The sequence below is a fragment of the Galendromus occidentalis genome, unplaced genomic scaffold (genome assembly GCF_000255335.2).
Source record: "Galendromus occidentalis unplaced genomic scaffold, Mocc_1.1 scf7180000076500, whole genome shotgun sequence".
Lineage (NCBI taxonomy): Eukaryota > Metazoa > Arthropoda > Arachnida > Mesostigmata > Phytoseiidae > Galendromus > Galendromus occidentalis.
Window position 1 is genome coordinate 149,182 of NW_003804489.1, and position 24,070 is coordinate 173,251.

The 24,070-nt window shown below is 51.0% G+C and overlaps 5 protein-coding genes across 5 annotated transcripts; 3 read left to right on the top strand and 2 right to left on the bottom strand.

Moving 5' to 3' along the window:
• Positions 1–421: 421 nt before the first annotated feature.
• On the bottom strand, positions 422–1,191 carry LOC100899114 (T-cell acute lymphocytic leukemia protein 1). The gene is made up of 2 exons (XM_003739347.1): positions 994–1,191; positions 422–902 (listed from the first exon to the last, which is right to left on the bottom strand). The coding sequence occupies exons 1-2, from the start codon at positions 1,131–1,133 to the stop codon at positions 422–424; spliced, it is 621 nt and encodes a 206-aa protein (XP_003739395.1). The 5' UTR covers positions 1,134–1,191.
• Positions 1,192–5,224: 4,033 nt separating this feature from the next.
• PIG-Q (phosphatidylinositol glycan anchor biosynthesis class Q) lies at positions 5,225–6,950 on the top strand. The gene is made up of 2 exons (XM_003739348.2): positions 5,225–5,451; positions 5,664–6,950. The coding sequence occupies exons 1-2, from the start codon at positions 5,449–5,451 to the stop codon at positions 6,948–6,950; spliced, it is 1,290 nt and encodes a 429-aa protein (XP_003739396.2). The 5' UTR covers positions 5,225–5,448.
• Positions 6,951–7,409: 459 nt separating this feature from the next.
• Positions 7,410–9,423, bottom strand: Cdc45 (cell division cycle protein 45). Its single transcript, XM_018642069.1, has 2 exons — positions 8,188–9,423; positions 7,410–8,079 (listed from the first exon to the last, which is right to left on the bottom strand). The coding sequence occupies exons 1-2, from the start codon at positions 9,308–9,310 to the stop codon at positions 7,547–7,549; spliced, it is 1,656 nt and encodes a 551-aa protein (XP_018497585.1). The 5' UTR covers positions 9,311–9,423; the 3' UTR covers positions 7,410–7,546.
• Positions 9,424–9,854: 431 nt separating this feature from the next.
• Positions 9,855–14,633, top strand: Nup107 (nuclear pore complex protein Nup107). Its single transcript, XM_003739349.2, has 14 exons — positions 9,855–9,934; positions 10,364–10,488; positions 10,637–10,723; positions 10,875–11,092; positions 11,207–11,391; positions 11,584–11,861; positions 12,009–12,315; positions 12,437–12,678; positions 12,771–13,079; positions 13,177–13,388; positions 13,492–13,605; positions 13,703–13,813; positions 13,913–14,158; positions 14,273–14,633. Exons 1-14 carry the CDS (start codon positions 9,924–9,926, stop codon positions 14,483–14,485), a joined length of 2,658 nt encoding a protein of 885 aa, XP_003739397.1. The 5' UTR covers positions 9,855–9,923; the 3' UTR covers positions 14,486–14,633.
• Positions 14,634–18,281: 3,648 nt separating this feature from the next.
• Positions 18,282–19,585, top strand: LOC100906538 (uncharacterized). Its single transcript, XM_003739316.2, has 6 exons — positions 18,282–18,312; positions 18,432–18,570; positions 18,690–18,753; positions 18,853–19,031; positions 19,118–19,296; positions 19,383–19,585. The coding sequence occupies exons 2-6, from the start codon at positions 18,451–18,453 to the stop codon at positions 19,498–19,500; spliced, it is 660 nt and encodes a 219-aa protein (XP_003739364.1). The 5' UTR covers positions 18,282–18,312; positions 18,432–18,450; the 3' UTR covers positions 19,501–19,585.
• Positions 19,586–24,070: the final 4,485 nt, after the last annotated feature.

Here is a 24,070-nt window from a genome sequence, read left to right on the forward strand (position 1 = left end):
CCTTGATGTATCCAAGACCTGTCTCGCTCTCCGCAGTCTGAACCACCAATATCGTCTGACGCTGCCGCAGTCGCTCGATTCCGCAACCGAGAGTATCGAGATCGAAGATCGGAACGATTCGGCGCATTCAGGTTGACGACTCCGCGTTGCTCGTTGTAGAGGTTAACGTGGGGGAATTCGGGGGAAGGAGCTCCCTCTTGATGGGAGCGTTCACCGCGGAGCCAGCCGGGATATGGCCCGTCACAGGTCTCTGACTGGCTGTGATCGGGAGAACAGACGGTGTAGAAGAACTTATCGTAGAGGAAGAAATCGTGGGAGATGAAATCGTAGGCGAACAGCTCCCGGCGTAGTAGCCGTGGAAGCTGCCTCCGAGCTCCGCGGAGCTCGTTCGCTGAAATAGGGCTGTACTCAGGGCGGGTCTTCAAGGCTTCTGTACGTTGACGCCGAAACTCTTCGACTTTTCAAGTATTTCCGAGAATCTAGGGATTTCGAGAGAGGGAAAAAAGACCCGGATCCACTTCCGGCAGAGAAACTGAACGCGCATGGAAAGCACCGATACCTTCTTCAGCGAGTCACTGCTGGGTAGATCCACGGCTTGCTGGTAATCCAGGATGCTCATCAGTAATCGTATGTAGCGAATGGCGAGTCGCAGTATCTCATTCTTGGAGAGCTTCTTGTCCGCAGGGTGCGTTGGAACCAATCGACGCAGCTCTGCGAAGGCTCCATTCACGTTTTGCTGACGCCATCGCTCGCGGTTGTTGGTGAACATCCGTTTGGGCGCCGAGGATTTCCGGGTGTGGACTCCGACAGGGGGTCCTGACAGAATTCGGGGCGGTGTCCTGGCTCTGGAGCTCAGAGTTCTCCCGGGCAGAGCGTATCCCGACGGTGTCTGAGTAGAATTCCTGAAAGCCGTATAGATTCACAGTAGAACGCGCTACACTGTACGTCGGAGAGTAAATCACGGCGATCGTAACGCTCGTGAGTTCTACGGACCTTATAGGAGTGGTGTCGCTCGCCTGATCGGTGACGCTGGAGGTGTGGGTGGAGGTTTCGTCGCCACTGAGACAGTAATTAGAGCTGGACTCGGAGAAGTTCTTCTCCGACTCAGAGTCGGAAACTTCTCCTTTCGACATTGCACTGTTGAATTCCGCCCGAGCGTTGAACGAAAGTTTCCTGGAGAATCGAAATTCGTCCACCTTCACAAAGCTTTCGCCCTGAACATACGAGCCGCACCACCTGAGTCGAATAGGCCCGGAATGTCATCAACTTTTAACATGAGGAAAACAGGAGACTGGTAAGAATGAACGTCCGAGAGTGTGGTGAACTGATCCGAACGCTCGGGCTCCGAGAGAGGACCCGCCTCCTGCATTCCCTCCCGCTCTTCCTCTGGGAGGCAGGCTCCTCCCAGACTCTTATCTCGAACGAACACTCGTCCGCAATAGAGCCGCGTCAACATTCCTCCGCTTAGCCAAGGCTCGACGAAGTGTGTAATTCATCGTTCGCAGCATCATGAGCGACGAATTGAAAACAGACCGAGAAAACGGAGGGATGGGTTTATCCTTCAGGCAAAACCACTGGCTTACCCAGGAAAGAAACTCTGTGAAGATTTGACACTGCCCCCACCCCTTCGGAAGAGGGGCCACCATTGACCTATTGAGCATAGGAGGGACTCTTCGCGCTGCGGGCTCGCTTCAGATGATCGCGAATTCGATCGATTCGATTTCTCTCAAAAAGTGCTGATCGAGTCCAACGAAGGCTCGCGGCCCGAATCTGATCGGAATCAGGAAGACTCCGGAGGAAATGTGGAGTCGCCAAGCAGAGCCTTGCTGAAAATTTCGCGGATTATTTTAGGGACCTGGACATTGACGGGATCTCCTCCGGAGAGCTCAATGCTGAGTGAAGAGAGAAAATAGAGTGTGCAGGGACCGGATTCTCTTCGGAAAGCTTAAGCAGGGCTGGAGAAGACAGTCTCGGGGCTCGATCACAGCAACGAAGCTCCATGGGCGATGAACCTCTCTCATGAAGCCAAGAAAGCACCTTGAGGATTTTCGCGAGTCACGAAATCTTCGCGTCTCAAGATCTCTTCGGTCGTCGGAGACGAAACCGTTTATCGTCGAGAAGAGAAGCCTGCTTCGATGGAAAAATGTTTTGATACGAATCAAAGAGTGGATTTGAATTCATAACACCCTCCATAGAGAGGCTGCTCCTGTGGCACGTGTCAAAATCAATTGACAATTCCCCTAGCTGAAGTTTGCTCTCCGTCTGTCGACAGCCTCATCCGACTGCTCGAGCTGGCCCCGCTTCTCTCGAACTGCTATCACATTGCACGCTCGAAATGATGAGATCCACATTATTTGTTCACAGATCCCCCGTATCGCTCACTTTCGCGCCCCAACACCTTCCTCCTCCCCCTGCGTCCCCCGCCGCCTCACACCCATCCTAACTGGCGCGACATCGTTTCCCGAAGCACTGCGAATAAATGTGGCGTATATGATCTCACACACGCCCATTTTTATTGGCTAACAAGCGATAAACCATTGTGGGTAGGCGAGGAGAGATTCTCACACGTTTCACATATGTATAGAACCTTCTAAAGTCGTCCGAGCGATATGACGCCATGCCAGTCAGACCCGAAAGAAATCTCTGATCGGCAAGTCCGGGCACTATGACGGAGCCTTTCCGAGACGGCATCGTCTGGTCCGCTGTCGCCCTCCCGCCTTCGAGAGTCGATATGGGTTTACATGACGATTGGACGTCGTCGTCGAAGAGACTGGACTCGAGATAAGCGAACATTGAAGAGAAAGAAATCCGCGATCCGACGTTTATGAAAATTCTTTTGGATAACCGAAAAAAACGAGATCTGGGAACACCTCATTTTTCTTGATTATCGACTGGGATGGACGCCGGTCTGCTAGTTCGGCCTTAACTGAATGAGATACTCTCGATTCTGATTTACTGCGTGGAGACATTGGAGATGTTTTTCTTTGAGGAGCGGGCTCAGCGCGAGCGCGGAGTTCAGGCGGGAGTCCCGAAACTCGATTTCGAGACGGACTCCTCGTACGACTCGACGCCAAGGCGAGATTCATCCTGCGTCGATCCTCTGCGGAACACGATCTCCCATGCGGACTTACTTATTTCCGAATCATAACAACCTTCCAATGAATGCGAAATTATCTTCCTTTACCACATGATGCATTTGCGCAACGATATTGTAGGATGGAAGTCCCGAGAAGTCTTATCGTTCTTTTCTTCGCTCCGAAAGCCGTAGTTCGAGATTATTGACTGGAGCGCTGTAAGAAAAATCCGTATGATTCCATTGAGTTTCCCCCAGGCCAACGATCACGCGTGTCGATTCATAAGGGTGTAAACGAGCGCAGAGATTATTTCTTAGCGACACTCCGCTCTGTCGGTGCACTCTCCCGTGAAATTCGCTCTCGCTGACTCCGTTCTCGGTCGAACGATGCGGCTCATTTGGGCCCGGAATGATAGCGATTATTTATTTTAGAAGTCTCGCCGTCTAGTTTATTGGATTTGTTGATTGTCGATGGATGAAGAACATGAGCAACGATAATTCTACGAAGTTGTCGGGAAACCCTCTTGGTTTGCGATGGATGATGACCTTCGGAGGGGCATGAGAGAAAAACCTAGGAATCGCCAATCTTTCAAAAAATGAAACACTGATCAAACGTACCGCTTCCGAAAAATGCCATCGAGAGCTCTTCTGCTCGTCGCGGCGAATGGTTCTTTGTGAATTTTCTCACCGTCACGAGTCGTACGACGAATCAGACTATCAAGACTGGATGAGGACTGCAGGATAGTCCCAGGTAATCGGCTTATAGATCCAACGAGGTTTTGGAGATAGAGAGGAGAGCGCCACCGGACGAGGTGGTGGCGCCTGCGAAGGATATCACCGCGCGAAAAAAGTTATTTAACTTGCTCTGTGAGCCGCTCTCGAATAGAAGACTTTGTTTGCTCATGTTCCATCTCTGCAGTCAAGTTGGCTTGGGGAGTAGAAGGACGTACGTGGGAAATGCTCTCTCACATGGATTTTCTCTCGATAAACAAGCGAACTCGCATTGTACTGGAAGCTACGATTGACAGGGACGTGGGAGCCGATTGATAACAAATGTGGATGTCTAACCTGATAGGCTTCCGCCGATCTTGTGCGGCAATCGTTGCGCACGATAGTTAGTTGGATGGAAGGCCTTACGAAGGATTGGATCCGGCCTCAATCCGGATCAGGACAGCTCACGGGCTCTTGTGGCGCTCGTTTTGAGCATTCGTCCCGTATGCGGTCGTTCGACAGGGGATCAGAAGCCTTTCCTCGAGCTTCTCTGAGTTGGTAGCATTCATTATTTGAGATCGTCGGAAGCTGAAAGAACTACGCTTTCGAGAAGCGAACGACTTCTAAACAGACAATGCCCGGGAGCTCTGGAGACCACCGAATTCCCCCCGACGATTGGGCTTGCATCTTTATTCCTCGAGTCCAGCGATGAAGTCCGAGTGTAATGGACAGCTACATCTCTTTTCCGCGAGTTCTGGGCATTTCTCACGGAGCTGACGACCGGCTGTTCCCATATGGTCGGATATGCGGTCCACAACACAGCGGCTCCTCCTCTCGGACGGGGGCGCTATATACGCTCCCGAAAGATTTCACAAACTTCGTCAGGATCACGCCTTGAGACTTCCGGCCTTCCGAAAAGTTCCCGTAGAAGGAAGCATACCCCGATTTGAACACAGAACCCTCGTCTGCCGGAGAAGGGCGACAAGCGGCTCACCTCACACCTCACAGTCAGTCGAGGTCGCGCGGGCTCGACAACCCATTGTGCGTTGCTCGATATTGCCTGTCTCAATAATGTCTCAAAAGACATCGATAGGTGTGGTATCTTGCATCTTCCCTGCGTTCGGGGATTTCCGCTGTTCGCTTCGCTCTCCCTTTTTCGGGCGTATTCAAATATCGGCGCGCGCGACTCAGTGAGGCAATGTCTCATTACGCGGTTCCTTCGAATCCAACGCGATCCAAGCGGCGCAGAAGCTCGCCGATATGAAGCTCTTGGATCAAAGTTTCTGAAATCGAGTCCAATCGAAGGATTCTCTCCAGGCGTAATTTTCCCGACGCGACGATGTCGTTGGGCCGCTGACGCTATTGCTGCTACAGCTCTTGCGGAACGGAAACAATCAGCTGATCGACCACTGGCAAATATAAACAAACCTGACAAACCGCTATCCGGCTTCATGCAGTCTGGAAACAAGTGTTCCTCGCCCAAGCGTTGAACGCTTGCATCATGCTGCGTGGCGTCTACAGCGAAAAAAAACGAGTGCCCGGTCTCTACGGATAATTTTCGGCCTACGATGAGCTCTCGGACTCGTGAGCTCGGGCCACTCTGGATATTCTGTTCCACACGCTTCATGGTCTCGGCATATTCGTTCGCCATACGCTGAATCGAAATGGTGAGTATTCTCAGGAAGAGAGGAGCTGTCCCCAACCTTAGCGATGTTCCGGGATTTGTTCCCAATGTTTGGTCCGCGGGAGTTTCCCCGCGAAAATCTTGGTGCATTTTGCGCATCATCTGACTCTAAGAGTCAGCTGGAACTTCCAACGGTCATTGGGTCTTTTCCCCTGATTATCTCCATCTTTCAACGACGAGTACTTTTCCCTGCAGCTCTTGATGATCTCCCGCGACGTTCTGGATATCATCGGATCCCCGGACTGTGAGGCTTTCCTCCTGGCGAAACCGACGTACGACGGTCGGAATCTCTCCGTGGACACTATAGACAAGAAGCCCAGACAGAAGGACCCGTCTTCGTTCGTGGGTGTCGAAAGCTACAGAGCAGAACGATACAAATCCTACGACTTCACGATCGATTCGCGCACTCTCGAAGTGAGGAAGTTCTCGAGGTCGTTCCCTTGCGATCAGCTGTTCATCGTCGAGGACGGCACTCTTTTCGAGCAGCTTGTCGGCCAACCGGAACCCCCGTCTGGCACCCAAGGCTTTCCCGAGCCGGAACCGGGGCCCGTAGGCAGAGGAACCGCTACATACTTGGAACATCATTCAGCTCTAGTGAAATTATCTTTGATTTTGAAAAGACTGACGTTCACGAAGAGTTTATTGCTGGTTCTCCTACTGGACACATTGTTGGGGGCGTGTTTCGGTCATAACGTTTGCGAATGGTGGCCGACAGCCGTTGAAGAAGCGGTTCCAAAAGCACGCACAATTGTCGAATGGCTTCGCAAAGGGACGCCGTTGGGTCTGAAATTGAATCCACAAGTGAACCACGCTCTGGCGAATTTCTTCACTATCCACGTAAATATGTGGGACGTCTACGTCGAGGTGATGTTGCCGTCTTTGCGCACGCTGACGAACGCTGTCACACGAGTCGGCTTCGTTCCGCTGACGGTCCAATGTGCGCTGGTCTGCGACATCATAACGCTATCGACGGTTCACGTCTACTGTTTCTACGGTTACATGTGTAAAATTTACGCGCTGTGGTTGAGCGCTCTATTCGCACTCCTGAGAATTTTCCGCGGTCTGAAATTCAATCCCCTGCGGCAGAGGGTCGATACTCTGACAGACTCTGATCCTGTGATTTTGGGACCGATCATCCTGACGATCGTTGTTTTCCTTCTACCCACCCTATTTATTTATTACGTCATGTTCTCCCTTATGAGGTGCTGCGTGCTCCTGGTCAACTTCACTCTGGGTACGCTGATGCACGATCTTTTCGTGACGACTTTCAACGTTGTCACGACTCTATCACTCGAGCGGGACCTGGATATTCGCCGTACGGAAATAACGAGGGTGAACGAGTTCGCCTTGAAAGCCAGACCCAGTTACTCCCGAGGAACCCGCAAAGCCTTAGCCCGCGGCGTCACGAGGGTCTTCCGATTTAGAGAGCTTCTATCTTTCCTACGGGATCTGTGCGCGGGAAGAATAGTATATCCACTTTGAGACCGTCCCAGAGCGTGAGAAGTTACATTAGTACATTTATCGTGCTAGTTCCTTCGTGGATCTCACTCTTGATCTGTATCCGACCGGGAGGGGGCTGGAATCCAGTTTGTATGAGGCTAGGAATCAAAAATGGCGACCCACTCCTAAACTTTACCATAACGAAAAATGTCCTGGGGGGGGTAGAGCCCCATACACCCCGAGGTGGATACGCTACCTGACCGGATTGATATGAATGAAAATATCCTAGAGTCCTGCGTTTGAGGAACCTGCCAACGAAGGAGCTTTCCCCTTAGAGTCTATGAGAGGCAGGTTTCCCCAGTCTCATGGAGTCTGTGGAATGCGGGGGGTTCCTCATACACGGGACTGGTACGGACCATGAGCAAACGTCACAAAGACTCAGTACAAGATTTTCGTGGACTACAATCTATCACTTCCCCGCAAATAAATGATTTTATTTACATGTTGATGCACGAAGATTCGATGACGTACCAGTCTGCGATAAAAAGGACCGAGACTCCGCGGTTTGGGACAAATATGCCGGCCAGGAGACCTACTAATGAGCTCTGATTTAATTTGTTTCTATCATCTCGTTTCCTTCAATCACGACCATCTACCGAGCATAGCAGATCGTAAATAGCTTCGAAGAACTGTCTCGAATGTTCAGATTGGACCAATATCAAATTTTCTTGTAGGTACGCGTCTTTCTGGATGGCACTGCTACAGTGTACCGCGGCCTGATTGAAGACTTGAGCGAAGAGATTGCGCGACGATGTCTCGGCTTGAGGTGGTATGCCGATCACGAGACTGTAGCCCGGGAAGGTGACCGACGGTGCCGCGACGACCATCGGGAAGAGCGGGGAATCTCTCGACTTGCGAGCAACGTACGCAGCTTGGAGGAAATGAGCAAGGTCTTCGAGAGCCCCAGGTTTTCCGAAGAGTTTCGAGTTCGGAGTGCTCTCTTGGAGAACTGCGTAAAGATAACGACCCGTTGAAGCGATCTGCCGCGTTTCGAGGAAGGTTTGGACTTGTTGGAAAATTGAGATCAATTTCGTCTTCGATGCCTCGATACCCTTTTCGAGGATCTCGATTCGCGACCACGAAAGTGCATCCAGAGCCTTGAAGAAGTCACCTAACGGATCGAAAATATATCTCTTGTCTAAGAATGTTGAAGAAATCCGACATCGAGATGCGCGGAAAAATCGATTTGATCAAGTGCGGTGTTATCTAAGTCACAAACCTTGATCCAAGATGGTGTTCACGGCTGTGGCAACGTCCAATGCATTGAATTTGTGTTTGTAGCCCAAATTCGCCGAGAAACAAAACGCTCCGATTTCGTCCAATGAGTACTTATCGGCCAATTTGAAAATCCATTCTTTGATTGAACTCCTGAAAGTGATGTCCATCGATGCGAATATTTGCTTGCACTGACTCAATGGAACGCCGAGCTCCGCGAGGAACTCATAAATTTTCTTCTGCCCTCTGACGGTCCACATCTTGAAACGACAGGCGAAGTGTTGAGTGTGTCGCATGCTCTCTAGGAGAGTCCAGTGTTTGAGGAAGATGAGATTCAATTCCTTGTCGAAAGATAACTTGAGTGAGTTCACATTCGACTCTGAGGAGTTCTGGTCGTATAGTTGATCATGTCGCGTCATGTGTCCCTGGAGGAGACCGCATTCGGTCACGTATTTATCCGACTCGATGCGCCGATGTACGAGCTGATCACTGAGACCAATGATCGCATACCAGAGGATTACTGTCGAGTCGCGGGACATTTTCCAGCAGAGCTCGAACATTGTCAAGGAGGTCGCCTTGCCGAAGTAGTTGAACTGCGTATAATCGAAGAGCAGTCGGTTCCTGTTTTCGATCCAAGCGCGTTTCTGTCGTTTTCGTTCGAGAATTTCATCGAGGTCCCTTCCTTCTTCCTCCTCTTCTTCTGCGTCGGAGTCCATGTCGTCGCGGAAAACATCCTCAAATCCCGGGATGTTCTCGTTCTCAGTCGGGCTCAGAATTCTCACTTGGGAGTTGTTATAGACATTGTACACGTTGAAAGGTCGATGCGCATCGGCAATGAAGAACACCAAGTTTTCGTTCTCGGGTTTGCAGTCCTCGAGTATGTCGAATGTCCCTCCGCAGTTGAGCAGAACGACATAGCGTCCGGTCTCACCGTGCTTCTCGAGAGCTTCGGTTATGTCCTGCTTCCGAGTGACAGGAACCAAAGTGTAGAGGATATTATCGCATTGGAAAAGATATTGCAGGATTTTACATGAAACCAAAGCGTCGACATCTGCACCACACAAAACTAAGACTCGCTGATTCACTAGGACATCGTAGAACTCTGTCTTCAGATCCTGGACGAACATGATGGTATCAGCTGTTCATGCTCCCAACGAAATGCGTTGCTTGCGAGTCGCAGTTTTCTATAAACGCTCGAGTTCTGCGAATTGCTGTCGTCCCGCTCAGGTGGTTGTCGTCGCGGGTCGCGGAGCAGTTTGGCGCCATCAACAAACCGTCAAAACAGAGACGACAAGACGACGACAGTTCCCACACCCGATCGATCGACGACCCTTCCTCGACGAACTCCGCGGCTACCCGTCGATCTGCCGTGCGGTTCGTAGGAGCGTAATGGACACTTATCCAATCCGTGAGGTTGAGTCGAGGAAGCCTCGCCAAGATTAATAGATACGAATCTGCAAGTCCTCCGGAGCGCTACCTCGACGTTTTGGGATCACTTCATCATCGCTTGTTTATTATCGTGGGTTTTTTGAACAGAACCTCGAGATGGCAGTAGAACCGCCGGCTGCTGCAAGGAGCGCGGAATGTTGATACTTCTGCTGCTGACATAGAATCGAAGTTTCCATTCTTCTGCCGGCGCCCAAGTATCGGTCATTTCTTCGCGGCATCCAGCTCATTGGAGCGGTGTCGGCCTGTCTCGTTTGTCATCAGATCTCACAGAGAGATCTCACATCGACGAGGATGATTTCTTCGTAAGTTTCAGGACCTAATGATCGCTACTAACAATCGAAAACTTCGAGAAACCGTGGTCCCAGAAATTCCAAGAGGACATTCATTCCTCTGTATCGGGAACACTGTATTTTCGAGTGCGTCTTCCCTGCTCCTGAGTGCCTGAGGACTGTGGTTCTGAGATGATAGAGCCGGTATGGCCAGGAGGGAGCCGCCTGGAACTAGCCCGGCAACTCTCAACGAGTCGACCTCGAGCGACTTGAAGCTTCCGAATAGAGATTTCCGCGGAATTCGTGGAAGGGAAGGCGGCCCCCTCCGTTCATCGACCTCGTGGAATTGAGGGAATCTCCGAGCGTGAGGGCTCTGTTCCTATCAATTGGACTCAACAGGTAGCAAGGGATCTTGCTCGCTCAATGTCAGAGCTCATTCAGAATCTTGGGTCTCGATTCCAGAACACCGCGGCAGAATAGACGCGCCCAGACACCCGATCATGAAAGGTCGGTATATTCGACGTTATTCCCGACAACACCGACGTCATCGCGAACAAATCGCGGGCCCATCGACAATTCCATTAGCGGTAATTATCAGCATGTTCTCGCTGTTCACCACAAGAAAATCTCGAGGGATATCCGATCCACGATATCATACTTATCAAAGATACATACATGAATGCTCATATATTTCCTAAGGGAGAGCGAGTGCGCTAATTGGGACCCCATTTGCAGAATACACCGTGAATCTGGCCGCTTTGGAGAGCACTGCCCAAACGCTTAACACTTCGATCAAGGATAAGCAGGCCCCGGCATCCCGAGGTACCGAGCTTGTGAATTCATCCCGACTACGTTGAGATTTCTTTCCTAAATTGACCCATAAGCTCATCAACCACTTATGGGAGTGATATTTCCCCCGGTTTCGGCTGATGATTGCCTAATGGTCGATCTTTCTGTTTCTCGATCAAATTAGAGGCCCACAGAGAATTCTGCGACGCCCAGTACGCGATGGGCAGGAACGAGTCTTTCCTGATCGACCCCATACCCCTCATCGAGCGCTACTCCAAGCTTAGCGCAGAAGTTGAGGATAAGCTCCAAGGCAGAGCTCCGGAGATACGAGACCTGAACAAATTTTTCCACAAAGAGAAATACACCTGGACTTTGGCTTGGGCTCTGTTGAACGCGGCACAGGTGCGATGAGGACTTCCGGTTCATTCTCATTCCGTATGAGCGGCTCTATTACCCCCGGGAGGGACCGAACCACGCTTGACCGTTGAGATCTAAATCGTCCTTACGTCTCCGCAGGGTGGAGATACCGATATAGATGTAGATTACCACATGCGGCTTCCTGCGTCTGACGCAGAAGAAATCGAGGATCTTTTCGATTCTTCATGTGCGTTCAGGATGGCTCAGACTCTCGTGGATTGGCTCGAGAAAAGATACGAAGAGGAGAAATGTTCCTCCAATACGGCCTCCCTGCACGCGTTCAAGTAAGAATTGGTCGTCCCGTCGTCGAGAGCTATCGGTGCTACCCACAGGCTAGGCATGTCGAGAGCGCTACTGAATTTCCGCGGGTTGCGGTGGCCTGATCCTCGACATCGCATGCCATTCCCACAGCGTATCAGCCTCTCCTCGACGCGAAGGTGTTCACGACGGAATCAAAACTAATTTTCTGATTCAAGGGAGAGCGGCGGAATGTACGAGGCAACGAGACAGGGTCTGGCAAAAGGCAAAGGATCACCTGGCTCGATCACGGAGCTCGATCCGGATGCTCCTCTACGACAAAATCGGGCCTTCCATGACCAGGACGTAGAAGACGAGCAAAGGCTCTTCAGATGTGTATTTGAACTCGTCCGGGCTGGAAACTTCCCCAAAGCTCAGAAACTAGCCATGGGACAAGGCTATTTCATGCTGGCCGCGGGAATGCAAGGCTGGATGGCCTTCCGAGGGAATATAAGAGGTTGGTTGGCTGCGCGAAAGAAGCTCCCGCTCTCTACGGATACCGGTGAATCGGGAATACACTAACAGGAATTACGTTGCGAATCGAGCGAAAAGATTCCGTCAGATCCATCTTCTAGGCCCTGACATTGAGAGCTTTGCTTTGCAGACGATAGCGGCGCTCTTTTACCTGATGAGGGCAATCCATACCGAGACGTGTGGAAAATCGTCGTTTGGAAGAAGTTGAACGACGAGCGCGTCAGTGTGCCTGAGAGAGCCATCTACGCGGCCCTCTGCGGGAACCTCGAAATGTTGCTCCCGATGTGCCCTACTTGGGAAGATCAACTTTGGGCTCACTTGAAAACACTGGTAGACGTTGCCATCGAGCTTCATCTCCGGAATGCTCGCGGAGCTGATCTGGGACCGCTCCCAGATGACTATCCTAAGGAGAACGAGACACTCCAGCAGATTCTCAGGTGATTCAAAATGAAAGAATTCTCATCCGAGGGAGGAAGTTTGTCCCTTCCGGAACGACCAGGACCGGGAATGGATTTCGCTTTGTTTTGTATTCGATTGACTTTTTGCTCATCTCCTCAGTGGTCTTGAAGCCCGGGTCGAGCTCGAAGGGCAGGATTTCTTCCGTCAAATCCACAAGTTCCTGATGCTTCAAGATGTCGACGGTCTCATAGATTTTATGTATAATTTTTGCGTTGAGATCTCTGATGTCGAAAATCACGGGAGTCTACCGGGTCATCACTTGAGACTCATGGCGAACTTGGCCCTGTTCCTCAAGTACAGCAGGAACCTACAACAAAGCGTCGAGAAGATCGATTTGATTGGTGAGCACCCTATTCCTTGTAATTCGCCTCAGACATAATTTCGAGTCCTGATTTTTGCGTTCTCTAATCGCCCCTTCTTCTCCGTTCCCCAGTGGCATTCTATGTACAGAGATTGATCGATGAAGAGATTTTTGATATAGTCCCCAAATATGTTTTGCACCTCCCCGATGTTCTTCGGGAAACGTGCTATCTGAGGTTATTGACTGTTCTGCAAGATTTGACCGAGAAAGAGCGCTTGGACATAATCCTGGCGGCTCAAAGGCAGGATATAGCCATTTTCAAATACATCATGAAATTCGTATACGATGCCATACACTGCGGGAATGACAATGCCGAAGCACGTGACGAAGTGACTGGGGAAGATCTCGAGAAGAATGATGCATTAAAGTGGCTCTTCGCGCGTGAGTATTCATTTTCAGACAGGAATCGCCCACACTCGTATTCAAGTTCCCTCGCAGGAGCAGATACTGATATTGTCGATTCGCGTTCCTCTTCCAGAGCCGGGCCACTCCCTGTTGGGCATGAAATACGTGAACTCGGCTCTCAGAAACGCGATCATGAAGCAGAGACCGTCCGTGGCACGGAGCATAATCGCCCTGGTGCCACAGGATAGCGTACGAGAACTAGCCGCCATGGCCGTCCAGACCGAGAGGGATTCGATGACCTCCGCGAGGGATGATTCGGTGATGTCCGTCGGGGGGATGATTCAGGTAGGGCGGCTCTCATCCAGCGCATCTACCCGACTCGGAATCTTTGTCGAGCTGTGAGAAAACGCTAGTATTTAGGTAATAAAAATCAAATATATTATTTCAGCCGGATTCTGACGGAGACGAAAACATGGGTTATCCGACACGTACGCCTGTCGACGACGTCGAGGCCAAAACTGGCGAGTACAAGAAGTGTCTGAAAGAGTACTTGTGTGCTCAGGTCAGTAGGCTGGTGGAATCGATTGAGCTTGCTCTTGGAGCTTGGAAAACTCGTGAAATCCTGATACGTGTTCTGACACGAATTTCACCTCCCGCAGGAATATCTGGAGGCCTTGCAGTCATTCAATGAGTGGTTCCAACACTATCACAGAGAGAGACCGGTGGAGAGCGTCGCTGCGAACACGGACGCTTCATCGGCGCGAGGCGCGGTAAGTCTTATAAGGCGCTCGAAGCATACCCAGGGTCTTGAGGGCCAGAGCGCGAATCAATTCGAGAACCCAATAATTCTTTTCTGTTCTCCCCCCCAGCTCTCCAATGAATTCGCGAAACGAGCTCTGGCTTCTAAGATGGAGACTTGGAAAGCTACTTTGGGAGGCTTGTGCGACAGAGCCTCACGCCATCTCAAGTGTATACTCAATTATCCCGACGGGGGCTGGATGTGCGATCCTAGCGACGAAATCGTTGACGATGACATCGAGATGGATGCTAGCCTCGAGTTTGAGTCCCGTCGTCGGAAGGAACTTCAGGCGCTCCGTCGTATCTGCATCCCGCAGGTGATTGCTCACTCTAGTTGATTCTTTCCGAATTCTTCCGGATCATCAACTTCGCGATAAGAATTGCGTTCATCATGGTTCCTCATCAGGTCGAATCATTATTGTGTCTCGCAGGTAACCTCGCTCTTGCAAACTGTGCTGCACGGCACAGGACGCTACGCCGAGTCGATGGCGATCGCGAATCTCATCGCACATGAAGACAGCTGTTTGTACAATGAGTTCTCGAAGGATGACCTTGCCCAGTTCCTCGTGAAAGTTCAAGAAAGCGCAGTGGAGCTGCTTAAAGTCCCCGGTAACATGGATCCTTATGGAATGGGTGAAATCTGAGTCTGTCGCTCCGGGACCATCAATTTCCAGACTCATGTACAAAGAGATTGTTCGCCGCGTTTGGATGACCTTGTCGTTTATAATCACTTACAAGTGTTTCTCAGCGAAAACTTTCTTATCACAAATAATACAGCTCAGATCGAATGTATGTATTCATTTGGGTACATCTTCTCATTACCTTGTTTCATGCCGGATCCATCTCCCACCAGGGAATCGAGTGAATCCCATGCACTCCATTCAGCATCGGTCATGGCTCTGACTCCGAAAAACTCATTCCGTTTTGAAGTTTATCTCTCGAAGCATAACGATGAATCCATAGGAAGTTCGGCTTCGGCCAACCGCCGAAGCATACAGATGGCGAGCGCTTCGCTCACGCGGAATACCGCCGACTATCTTTGTCTTTGAGGAGCGAGAATCAGGATACCTCCGGGCATAAAACTCAAACTTTCGAGGCGAAAATCTTTTTGCGGTGACCCGGGTCTCGCTCGAAGACGCCGCGCGGTCATACCCAGGGGACAGTCCTAGACTCCGATGATGGCTTCTTTCAGATCACTCTATTGTGTTGAGGCGAATGAGGAGCCTCTACACTAGTATTCTGTGCAGAATGTTCTCCTCCTCATCATCAGCTCTGAGGGAGAGGACTTTTACGACTGCAGAATCCCTACATCGGCCCTGAGAGATGTGGCTTCCGAGAGTTTCCCTCAGAACAGACTGATACTTCGCCTGAGCTAACACATGCCGAGGAATATTCCCGCAGGAATCTCGGGAGCGCTACAAGTTCTCTCACTTTTAATATCCTCAATGAAACTTCCCCCGTGAGCCGCTATCGAAAGGCTTAGAACTGAGCAGGATTGTTCTTGCGCTGGAATCAGTCCCCCTCAACTCTTCGCCCCTTCCCCCAGTATATCTAAATCTTAGGTTCCCGAGCTTCAAGATCTCCGCGGGATTTCGAGAAGCATACTCAGTCTCAGAACCCGCGGAGAGCTGCAAATTTTCAGAGCGATGAATGACACTAATCTCTGCTATCGGAGCTCCACCATATCATGATTGGAGCGGCACATCTCCTGATTCCACATCAATAGGGCGGCTAGGACGGCAGAGGCAGGCGAGGGAAGACAGAAATTTCCGTTATCCGGTCAGGTCTGAGGCGGAATCGGCTGCACAAACGGTCTGGGGCGACCCTCTTTCGGCAGAGCTCTCGCACGAATGAACCTCGACCTGAGAATTTTTAGAGCTCCAATGGCAGAGCCATAACAGCGAGAGAATCAGGTGTGGGAATGCTCGGGATAAGAAGTTCGGAAATCGCCGGAGTTATGATCCCAGAGCATAGATCTTCACAAGATGATTCTCGGGCTCCTTTACGAAGATGTTTGAGGCGTCGACCTTCGAAGAAGCTAGGACGTCCAAACTCACCCGACTCAGCTCCTCTTCCAGCACCAGTGACTTCTTGAAACAAGTCAACGACAAGACGGGACTGCAAATTACATCGATCATCACCGAGCAATACAGGGGCGCTTTCAATAGAGTCGCCAGCCGCTATAACATGCCCTAGACCTCAGGTTCATGCTGAATCTCGGCTCATAACGAGGAAGCAAAATCAGGCAACAGGCGACGGACGGAAATCAATAAATCACGACTAACTGGAAATATCTGCTTCGCTGTTGCATACGTCAGGGATCTCCGTCGAGATTGGCAGCCAGCTCTCAAGAGCCACCGGAAGTCCCAAATCCGCCGATCGGAATCTTGAGCGGAGCCATAGAAATAGAAGCGATGCGAGATACTTGATCTTATTGATTCTTACGACCTCGAAGCTAAGTAACGAGTCGTCCTGTAGGTGTGAGACCATAATCCGCTATTTGTCCAATTCACTCGCCCTCAATGGTCTGTGTAGTGGCGTCAGGGGTAATGGAATTTCAAGGCTACGACGACTATCTGGCTGGGGCTTCCGAATTCCGTACAGATGATTTGAGATTCGGCAAAAGCAGGAAACGAGGAATGGAGTGGAACTGACCTGAGTCCGCTCGGATACGCAGGAGAATACAAATAATATACTAACGTACAAAGCGGTGCGATGCTGCGGTTATGTCTCGAACTTCGGAATCCTGATGATCGAGCCACGAACAAAAACATGGTCAGTGAATATGCAATGTAAATATTTCGTGTTTTTGCTCCGCTCCGCATGGACTTCTCGTCACATGTAATGCCCGCACGGGGGCCCTCGAGACTGACCACGGAGAGAGAAAAAGATAAAGGTATGTCAAGACTCCAGTGGCGTACGCAGGATTTCTCTTGGGGAAGAGCCCGTATGTGACTGGAATCCGATATGGCGATTCGCTCCAATACCATAGCACTACGAAGGCATCATCTGATAGGGGCTATAGCCCCCTCGTCCCTCCTGCATGTACGCCCCTGCAAGGCGCCGAGCGATAACCGAGGGGAGGGGCTGATATTGGAGAGCTGAGCTCCTATTGGAGTGTCTCTATTAAATAAAAGTTTCCAATCTCCTCGTGAGTTGACTAAGCGTAAAAGAGCTCGTTACGGGGTGGCGAATTTAGCCATCATGTGCCATTTGAGGGCTCGTGCTGACCTTGGCCGTCGCCCTATAGATGGAAGCAAAAACGCTCCCTCCGATTCCCTCCACATGCAGCGCGTTCTTGAGCTGCATGGAATTCTCGATTAAAATCCCGCAACAGCACCCCGCTATTCTCTGAGGGAGGAATCGCACTTGGCCATGGCCGAGAACCAGCCTTCGTAGAGCAAAAATAGAATCTTCGTCGACATAATGAAGCCACCCGCGACACTGAGGAGAACGGGACTCTCGTTCTCATGTTCGACATCAACACTGCTTTGAATCCCTGAATTCAGAGTCTATTTCCTGTCGACTCGGCCGCTAGATTCATTGCATCGATTTAGTTTTGCCTCCAATCGACGCCACAAGGACAGCTCTCAGGTTTGCGCCGTCGGGAGAAGAGTGAAGTCGGGCTCAACGAAGGGGAGCGGACGCGGCGACGCGACCCACGGCTGCGAGCGCCAATGCTCCTCCCGATTGAAAATCCCGCTATCTGCCGGAATTATCTACTCATTCCCACGAGGACACAATTTCGCATTCGTTTCCAATTTGCTGTGAGTTTCTTGTCGTACATCCCAGGACTCTGCGGGTAAACCCCGGGTATCTCTCCCTCAATATTAGCTTAATCATGCCTGCTTGCAAACGTCGTCGGCTTCGCCTCCGCAAAGTTCGACTCCAGCTCCCAAAAGAGTTCTGTGGTCCATTTCATTCCTCTACAGCGCAGCGGCGTCGTTTCATGGTCCTCCGAAAACCTGTTGGATTCAATCCCAGGAGCCCATGGTCCCAGTCCTAATCATGGCACACCCGCAACCTCCTCACGGACGTTCAAACGTCAAATCGATGTAAAATTCCATAAGGACAGATGAGACCCAGACCAGTCTGGCGTCATGCTTGTGAAAGCTCGATACCTTTGCCCCCATTCACTCGGAATCCAAAGAGCGATAAGAAACACCGAGTTTATCCATGTCTCAACGCATGGTAAAGATTCGGCGTTGAGCTTCCGAAATCTCAGGATATGTAACATCTAAGCTTCGAACAGTGCTCGGAGAGACTCAAAGACAGATCGAGTCTTATCACGAAAACGCAGCCTGTGCTCCCTCCCATGGAGATTAAGAAAGGGCTGGACTCAGCCCTCCGGGGCGATGGGCTCTTAATCCCCGGGTAGATCTTAATCCGGTCATCCTGTAGACACTATAAAGAGCCGGCCCCGAATCAGACCTTTCATCGGAAGCGGAAATAGAAAAGATTCGACTCAGCAGTGAGTGAAACTGCGGGGCAACCTCGCAACTCTCCTCCCCTTCATCACTCTTGTTCGCGAACTCTCGACTTCCTCGTAAGATGAAGAGCTCGGTCTTAATGGATCGTCATATCTTGCAGATCGGAAACTTCCTCAGCGATGGCACGAACCTTCTTGAAAGTAGCCGCCCTGGTGGCTCTAGCCTCCATCTGTCAAGCGGTCCCCACTTTTGATGCAAAGGCCTACATGGATGGGATTCTGGAGGAGATGAGCGTCCAGGTAGGTTTCGACGGCACGAGTTGGAGAGATTGCGAGCAGCAACTGTAGGAGTAGTATGCATGGAGACTATCAGCTGATTTTCCCATGGAATGACCTCACTGACGAGCCCTTTCCCGCAGGCTCGAAGACAGGATCTGGACCCCGTCCCAGCGCATAATTTCCAGGTCCACCTCGAGGCCACTGGTGAGTGTATTGGATGATTGGAATCAATTCGGGGGTAGATTGGCCGGAATATCATGGAGGGATAGCTTAAATCGATGGATTTCGACGAACTATTCACAGGCACGAAGCCCCATGTCGTCGCGAGGTTCCATGAAGGTTCCTTCGAGGGCCTGGGCAGCATTTCCACGGCGGGCCGTTGTAACTTCGCGCGCGTGAACACTGAGGGGACGAAAATGCAGAGGGTCTGGTGTTATGTCTCGCTGGCGAACATCAAGCTCACAATGAGGGCTTTTGTCGAGGTAAATTGACTGGATGAGTTATCGAACTCCCGCAGAAATCGCTCTCGATCAGATCCGTTTCGAATGAGCAAGGTTCGAAATTCCAGGAGATCATGGGTCGCGAGTTGGGAACTATCACGGCAGAAACCCAAACTGGTCCCGAAGTCCTCGGGCTGATCGAAATCGAGAAACTCAATGGAAAAGTCAGTGTCAGAGTCATCGACCCTCCCGATTTCGATCTTACTACCAAGATCGTCCAGGGAGAACTTCCCGTCGACTCTCACAGGTTTGCTTCTATGAACAATACCACAGATTCCGACAAGTCGTCTCTATTCGGTACCGGAAGATCTAATCCCCTTTTCGTCTTCTTAGGTACGCGGATTTCGAAAGACAAGTCGACCAGGAGGTCTCTGAACAGTTATCTCATTTCCTGAAGAATGCATACACGCGCCTCCTGACCACCGTCGTCGAGCGCTCCGATTCATCGTAGGGAAATTGATCGTCCGACGCTTCTGACCTTACTCTTTCAAAATGAAATAAAAGAGGCACGCCTCCCTAATTGCATTGAGAAACATTGTGTCGAATCCATCATTTCCTGACGCTGATAAGGTCCCATGTGGTCAGTCGAATCCAGAGTAGGAAGCAATATTGGCCGAATCGAACGATTCCCTTTGGGCTACTATCACGGTCTGTAGTCTAAGATCCCAGGTCGCCCTCCGACGACGGGGAGAGGAATCTCCTGATTCATCCATATGCGCAGCATGAATGCATCGACTGGATGACTTTCAAACGGAGCCGGCGGTCAACTGACCCGCTTGAGCCTCTTCGTCATAACTTTCGCTTCGAGGAAGGAGGGAGCTCACGCCTGGTCCGAGATGGCCATCAGGGACCCGAACTCGGTTTTGATGAAGCCATCACCTAGGTAGTAGGGATGATTCCAAATGCTCCGGATTCCTTCCGTATACTGTGTGGTCTGGGGGAGAAACGATTGCCGCGGAATTCGTGAGATCGCAAAGCCCTGATCGCACTGCTCACCGCTCTTACCAAGGTCACTGACTTCAGAGCCACGAACTCAGCTCCCTGAGACGGTGATTCGTGCACGCTCTCGATCAGATTTGAGGGTGTTCCCAGTCTCTTCGCGGAGCGCCGCTCCTTCTACGCGCTATGAATACGGCGCCCTTAAACGCGATCTTGAAAAGCCAAAAAGTCGTTGGCGCTGCCAGGACTAGTAGACCGCCAACTTCGTTCTTCGTGCATTCGCCTGTAAGTCTCCTCATGCACCTATATATCACGTACGAGCGTATCAGGCCCCCGTTCTCTCATACCTTCCGTACGGGTCGGAGGTCTGGAGACCGTGGCGTCACTCGAATCTTTCCAGCAACGCTTCACTGGCCGTGTAGCTCGGAAATGCTAGGTCCCCCTCGACTCCATCTGTCTCCCCACCCTGACCCGAATCCTGGACGAAAAAGATCTCGAGGTTGCAAGGAGGCTCCTTCGCGTATCCTCACCCACCCTCCTCTTCCCGACCCGAAAGACCCACATTCGATATCGTCGACTGTTATTCATACCCCGAGCCAGGAGCAATCTTGTAGCCAACAGCTCTCGATGACGCCCAGCCACGAGACTGAATAGAAACTCTTCTCACCCTGCCCTCTCTGGAGTAATGAACAGAGTACCGGAATCCGAACGGAAAGAGGCGCCCATAAGGTCCCCTTCATAGCACATCGGACAAGCTTTTGAAGTGCTAATGAGGCATCGAGTTGACCGTGGACGCCCGACGAAAAGTCAGTCGTCTCCGTACCGGGAGGTTATTGAGCTGACCGAAGTCGCAGAGCGGCTCGATCAAATATAACATCGTCTTAAATCGTGCGAGCTCGTTCAGGTTCCGCCGGTGGATTGTCCGGCGAACGGTTGTCCGGCGTTGGGCTTTCGGTGTTTTGCGGTACAGCATTGTCTTGCCCTCCTCCATGACTACGGAACACGATTCCACCGCATTCGGAATCGCTCTACTCACTGATTCTGGGGCACATTTCCGGAACGGCGACGTACCACCCGAAATATATCCTAAAAAGCAGAGAGACGTTTTCGCGTCACAAACAGACAGATAGGTCTTGTCAACTACGTCCAGAGTATTGCAACATCTACCGGCAATTGTGCCGTTATGTCCATCGCCCCACGTTCCCCAAGATATCCCGAAATAGCTCGTCTCAATAGTCTGAATGAGTTGTGAACAGGGGGTGTTTGGGACCTAATGCACCGAGATCTAGACCAACGGCTCTCAATGTACGTTCCATTGGACCTTAGGGCTCAATCGACGATTCCTCAGGGATTCAGGCTCGGATTCCTGTGGAACCCCCTCCACTCTCGGCTTTCGGAGGCTTGCGTGGGTTTCATAAACTGATCTCGGTTCCAATCCAATTCATGACTTCACATTCCGTCATTTTCCTTCCCGGTGAATTATTAGAACATTATTATTAGACTTTCATATCTTTATGATGATAGGAATATATATATTAGCCGTGGGGGCGCTCGTAATGACATCTCAGTGCGAAGGCTTAACTTGCTTTGAGAAGAAAATAAAAAATCGAATAGGCTCTCCTTGCCGAAAAATACTTGATTGCCTAAAAATGCCGATAACTGGAGAAACACGGGAATGTTGCGGGGAGCATGGGTCTAAGCAGCTCAAAAAATATATATTCACCAGGCTGAGGTGATTGAGCATCTAGAGCAAGTTAGAAATCTGCTCGAAAAGGGCAGGCGTCAAAAACAGGTCCGGTGATAGACAGACGTAGCGATATCACTCCATAGGGAGATTAGAGAGCCATAGAGATTCCATTTCTTCTACGGTTCTACGGTGCGAGCATTCCCATGCCCTTCCGCGAAGCTTCCGGATTAACTCGTGCGACCTTATCGCTAGACATCCGCTATATGTTTACAACTTCCTGAGCATTTGACCGGTGTAAATCGTCCACAGACACAGATTAGACTAAACTAAATCTCGCGTCATACTTGGCATACATGGAGGAATGGCGTCAATCGATGGATCTCGATGAATCATTCACAGGCACGGAGTTCCATGTCGTCGCGAGCTCCCATGATGGTTCCTACGAGTTGGGAACGATTACGGCGGGAACCCAAACTGGTCCAGGAGTCCTTGCTCTGATTGAAATCCAGAAACTCGATGGAATACTCAGCGTCAACGTTGTCGATCCGACCAGTTTCTATCTGTCTACCAAAGTCGTCCAGGGAGAACTTCCCATCGACTCTCTCAGGTTTGCTCCTATGAACAATACCTCAGATTCGGACGTGTCGTCCCTTCCCCTTACCGAAAAATCTAATTCTATTCCCGTCCCCGTAGGTACGCGGAGGTCGAGAACAAGTCGACCAGGAGGTCTCTGAACAGTTATCCCGTTTCTTGAAGAATCCATACACGCGCGTCTTCACCATCGTTGTCGAGCGCACCGATTTCGCTTAGATGGATTCCCGGCTGATCTTCCGACACCTCTGTCCATACTTCCCTCCCTTGGAATAAAAAAGGGACTCGCATTGAGAAACTGGCGACTTTGTTGATTCTATCTTATTCTGTTGCTGATTGTTTCAAACCCCTCCACAGATGGGCTTCTATAGAGAGGGGCTTCGATTAAATTTTCGACCCCTGTACCGGGGGGCTCCTATGAAAAAAGGGCCTCCCTCGATTCTTACCGGCATTTCTCATGAAGGAGGTTCCATGGGAATCGCACAATTGAAGTATACACGGGAGCGTGCAGAGACTCCAGTAAGCAAAATTTGATTCGAATCCTCCCACAGGGGGTCTTCTATCGGAGAGGGGCTTGAGTCGGGATATTCCCAGTAATTTTCATCTGTAGTGAGTCTCTGGGCGGCCTCCGGAGCAAAGCCAAGTCTCATTTGCGTATTGTGAGACTGTTCGGCACACACGAAGCTCAGCGATAAAGGCTGTATCTAGGATCATGACGATGTAGTGAGTCTAAATCCACATGATGTCCATGAATACTCACCACCCTCTATTGTCCGCTCGACTGTCATCATAATTTTCTCTCCACGCCGGAACGCTCCCGGCTCGAAATGGACATTCAAGAAAATACTTTTGGCTCAATGAAGCCCTTTTAAAAAACCGAACAAGGATCATGTTCAACTCCCCGAAGACCGCGACTGATGTCTCATCGGTTATAACCTGCGCCGGAGATTCCCCCTAACATCCACCGTTCTTATGGTCAGACAAACCTTTCATTTCAGACACGAATGTTTACCTCGTGCATGGTCGCGAGTCGCGACACGCTCCCACGCGAAGCGCCTCTCGAAACCCCGCACGAAATGACAGAAATGAGTGGAGGGTTGCTAGCCCCGATCCACAGGGAAGGTCATTAGAGGCGCAGGAAACTGACAAACGGAGCTTCCAGAGCCGGCCGATGCAAATTCGAGACCGCAGCGGGAGCGGCCGGCCGAAGGGTTCGAAAATCCTTGCTTCCGGCGTCTAGTCAAGTCGCCGTCCATCAAAAATCATGTTATCAAGCTCTCTCTACTGCCTTTCCTCGCAAATATCCACCGCAGGGACCTAGCAGCCAAGGCCGAAACATGCGGAATGAAGATAACAGCCAGTCGGGGGGGGGGGGGGAGGTGACAGCATTTCCAATGTGTCGGCGCGCAAAATTCCGCTCCGATCTTATCGGACGTTCGTCTTCATCTTTCAAACTGCGGGAGAGGCTGCACCATGCTGTGGAGAATTAAGCTCGTCGATGATGTGGAGAATGGATGAATGGCCAGCCGGGCGATCACTCTGATCCTCACAGCGTCCCTCCTCGTCCCATCGCTCCTGCTCGTTACACCCTCTGGTTCTCCGGGGCAGGGCTTCGCATCATGATATTACTGTGCAGAACCTTTTGGGCCGATAAATTCGTGAATGAGGGATGATAATTCAGACGCGAAGGGCTTGACCTGCGGGAATTGCGGCTCTTGTGCTGCTCTGAAAATCGCGATTCGCGACACATCTCTCCGGCAGCAGCAGACGCCAAAACATGGACGAAAAAGATGGATCATCCTCA

Coding starts and splice junctions, on each gene's coding strand:
- LOC100899114 (XM_003739347.1), bottom strand. CDS start 1,133: ATGTCGAAAGGAGAAGTTTCCGACTCTGAGTCGGAGAAGAACTTCTCC. Junction 903..993: donor AGCGACACCACTCCTATAAG/GTCCGTAGAACT, acceptor TACGGCTTTCAG/GAATTCTACTCAGACACCGT.
- Cdc45 (XM_018642069.1), bottom strand. CDS start 9,310: ATGTTCGTCCAGGATCTGAAGACAGAGTTCTACGATGTCCTAGTGAAT. Junction 8,080..8,187: donor GAACACCATCTTGGATCAAG/GTTTGTGACTTA, acceptor TCGATCCGTTAG/GTGACTTCTTCAAGGCTCTG.
- Nup107 (XM_003739349.2), top strand. Junction 12,316..12,436: donor ACACTCCAGCAGATTCTCAG/GTGATTCAAAAT, acceptor TCATCTCCTCAG/TGGTCTTGAAGCCCGGGTCG. Junction 13,606..13,702: donor AAGAGTACTTGTGTGCTCAG/GTCAGTAGGCTG, acceptor CACCTCCCGCAG/GAATATCTGGAGGCCTTGCA.
- LOC100906538 (XM_003739316.2), top strand. CDS start 18,451: ATGGCACGAACCTTCTTGAAAGTAGCCGCCCTGGTGGCTCTAGCCTCC. Junction 18,754..18,852: donor GGTCCACCTCGAGGCCACTG/GTGAGTGTATTG, acceptor AACTATTCACAG/GCACGAAGCCCCATGTCGTC. Junction 19,032..19,117: donor CAATGAGGGCTTTTGTCGAG/GTAAATTGACTG, acceptor TCGAAATTCCAG/GAGATCATGGGTCGCGAGTT.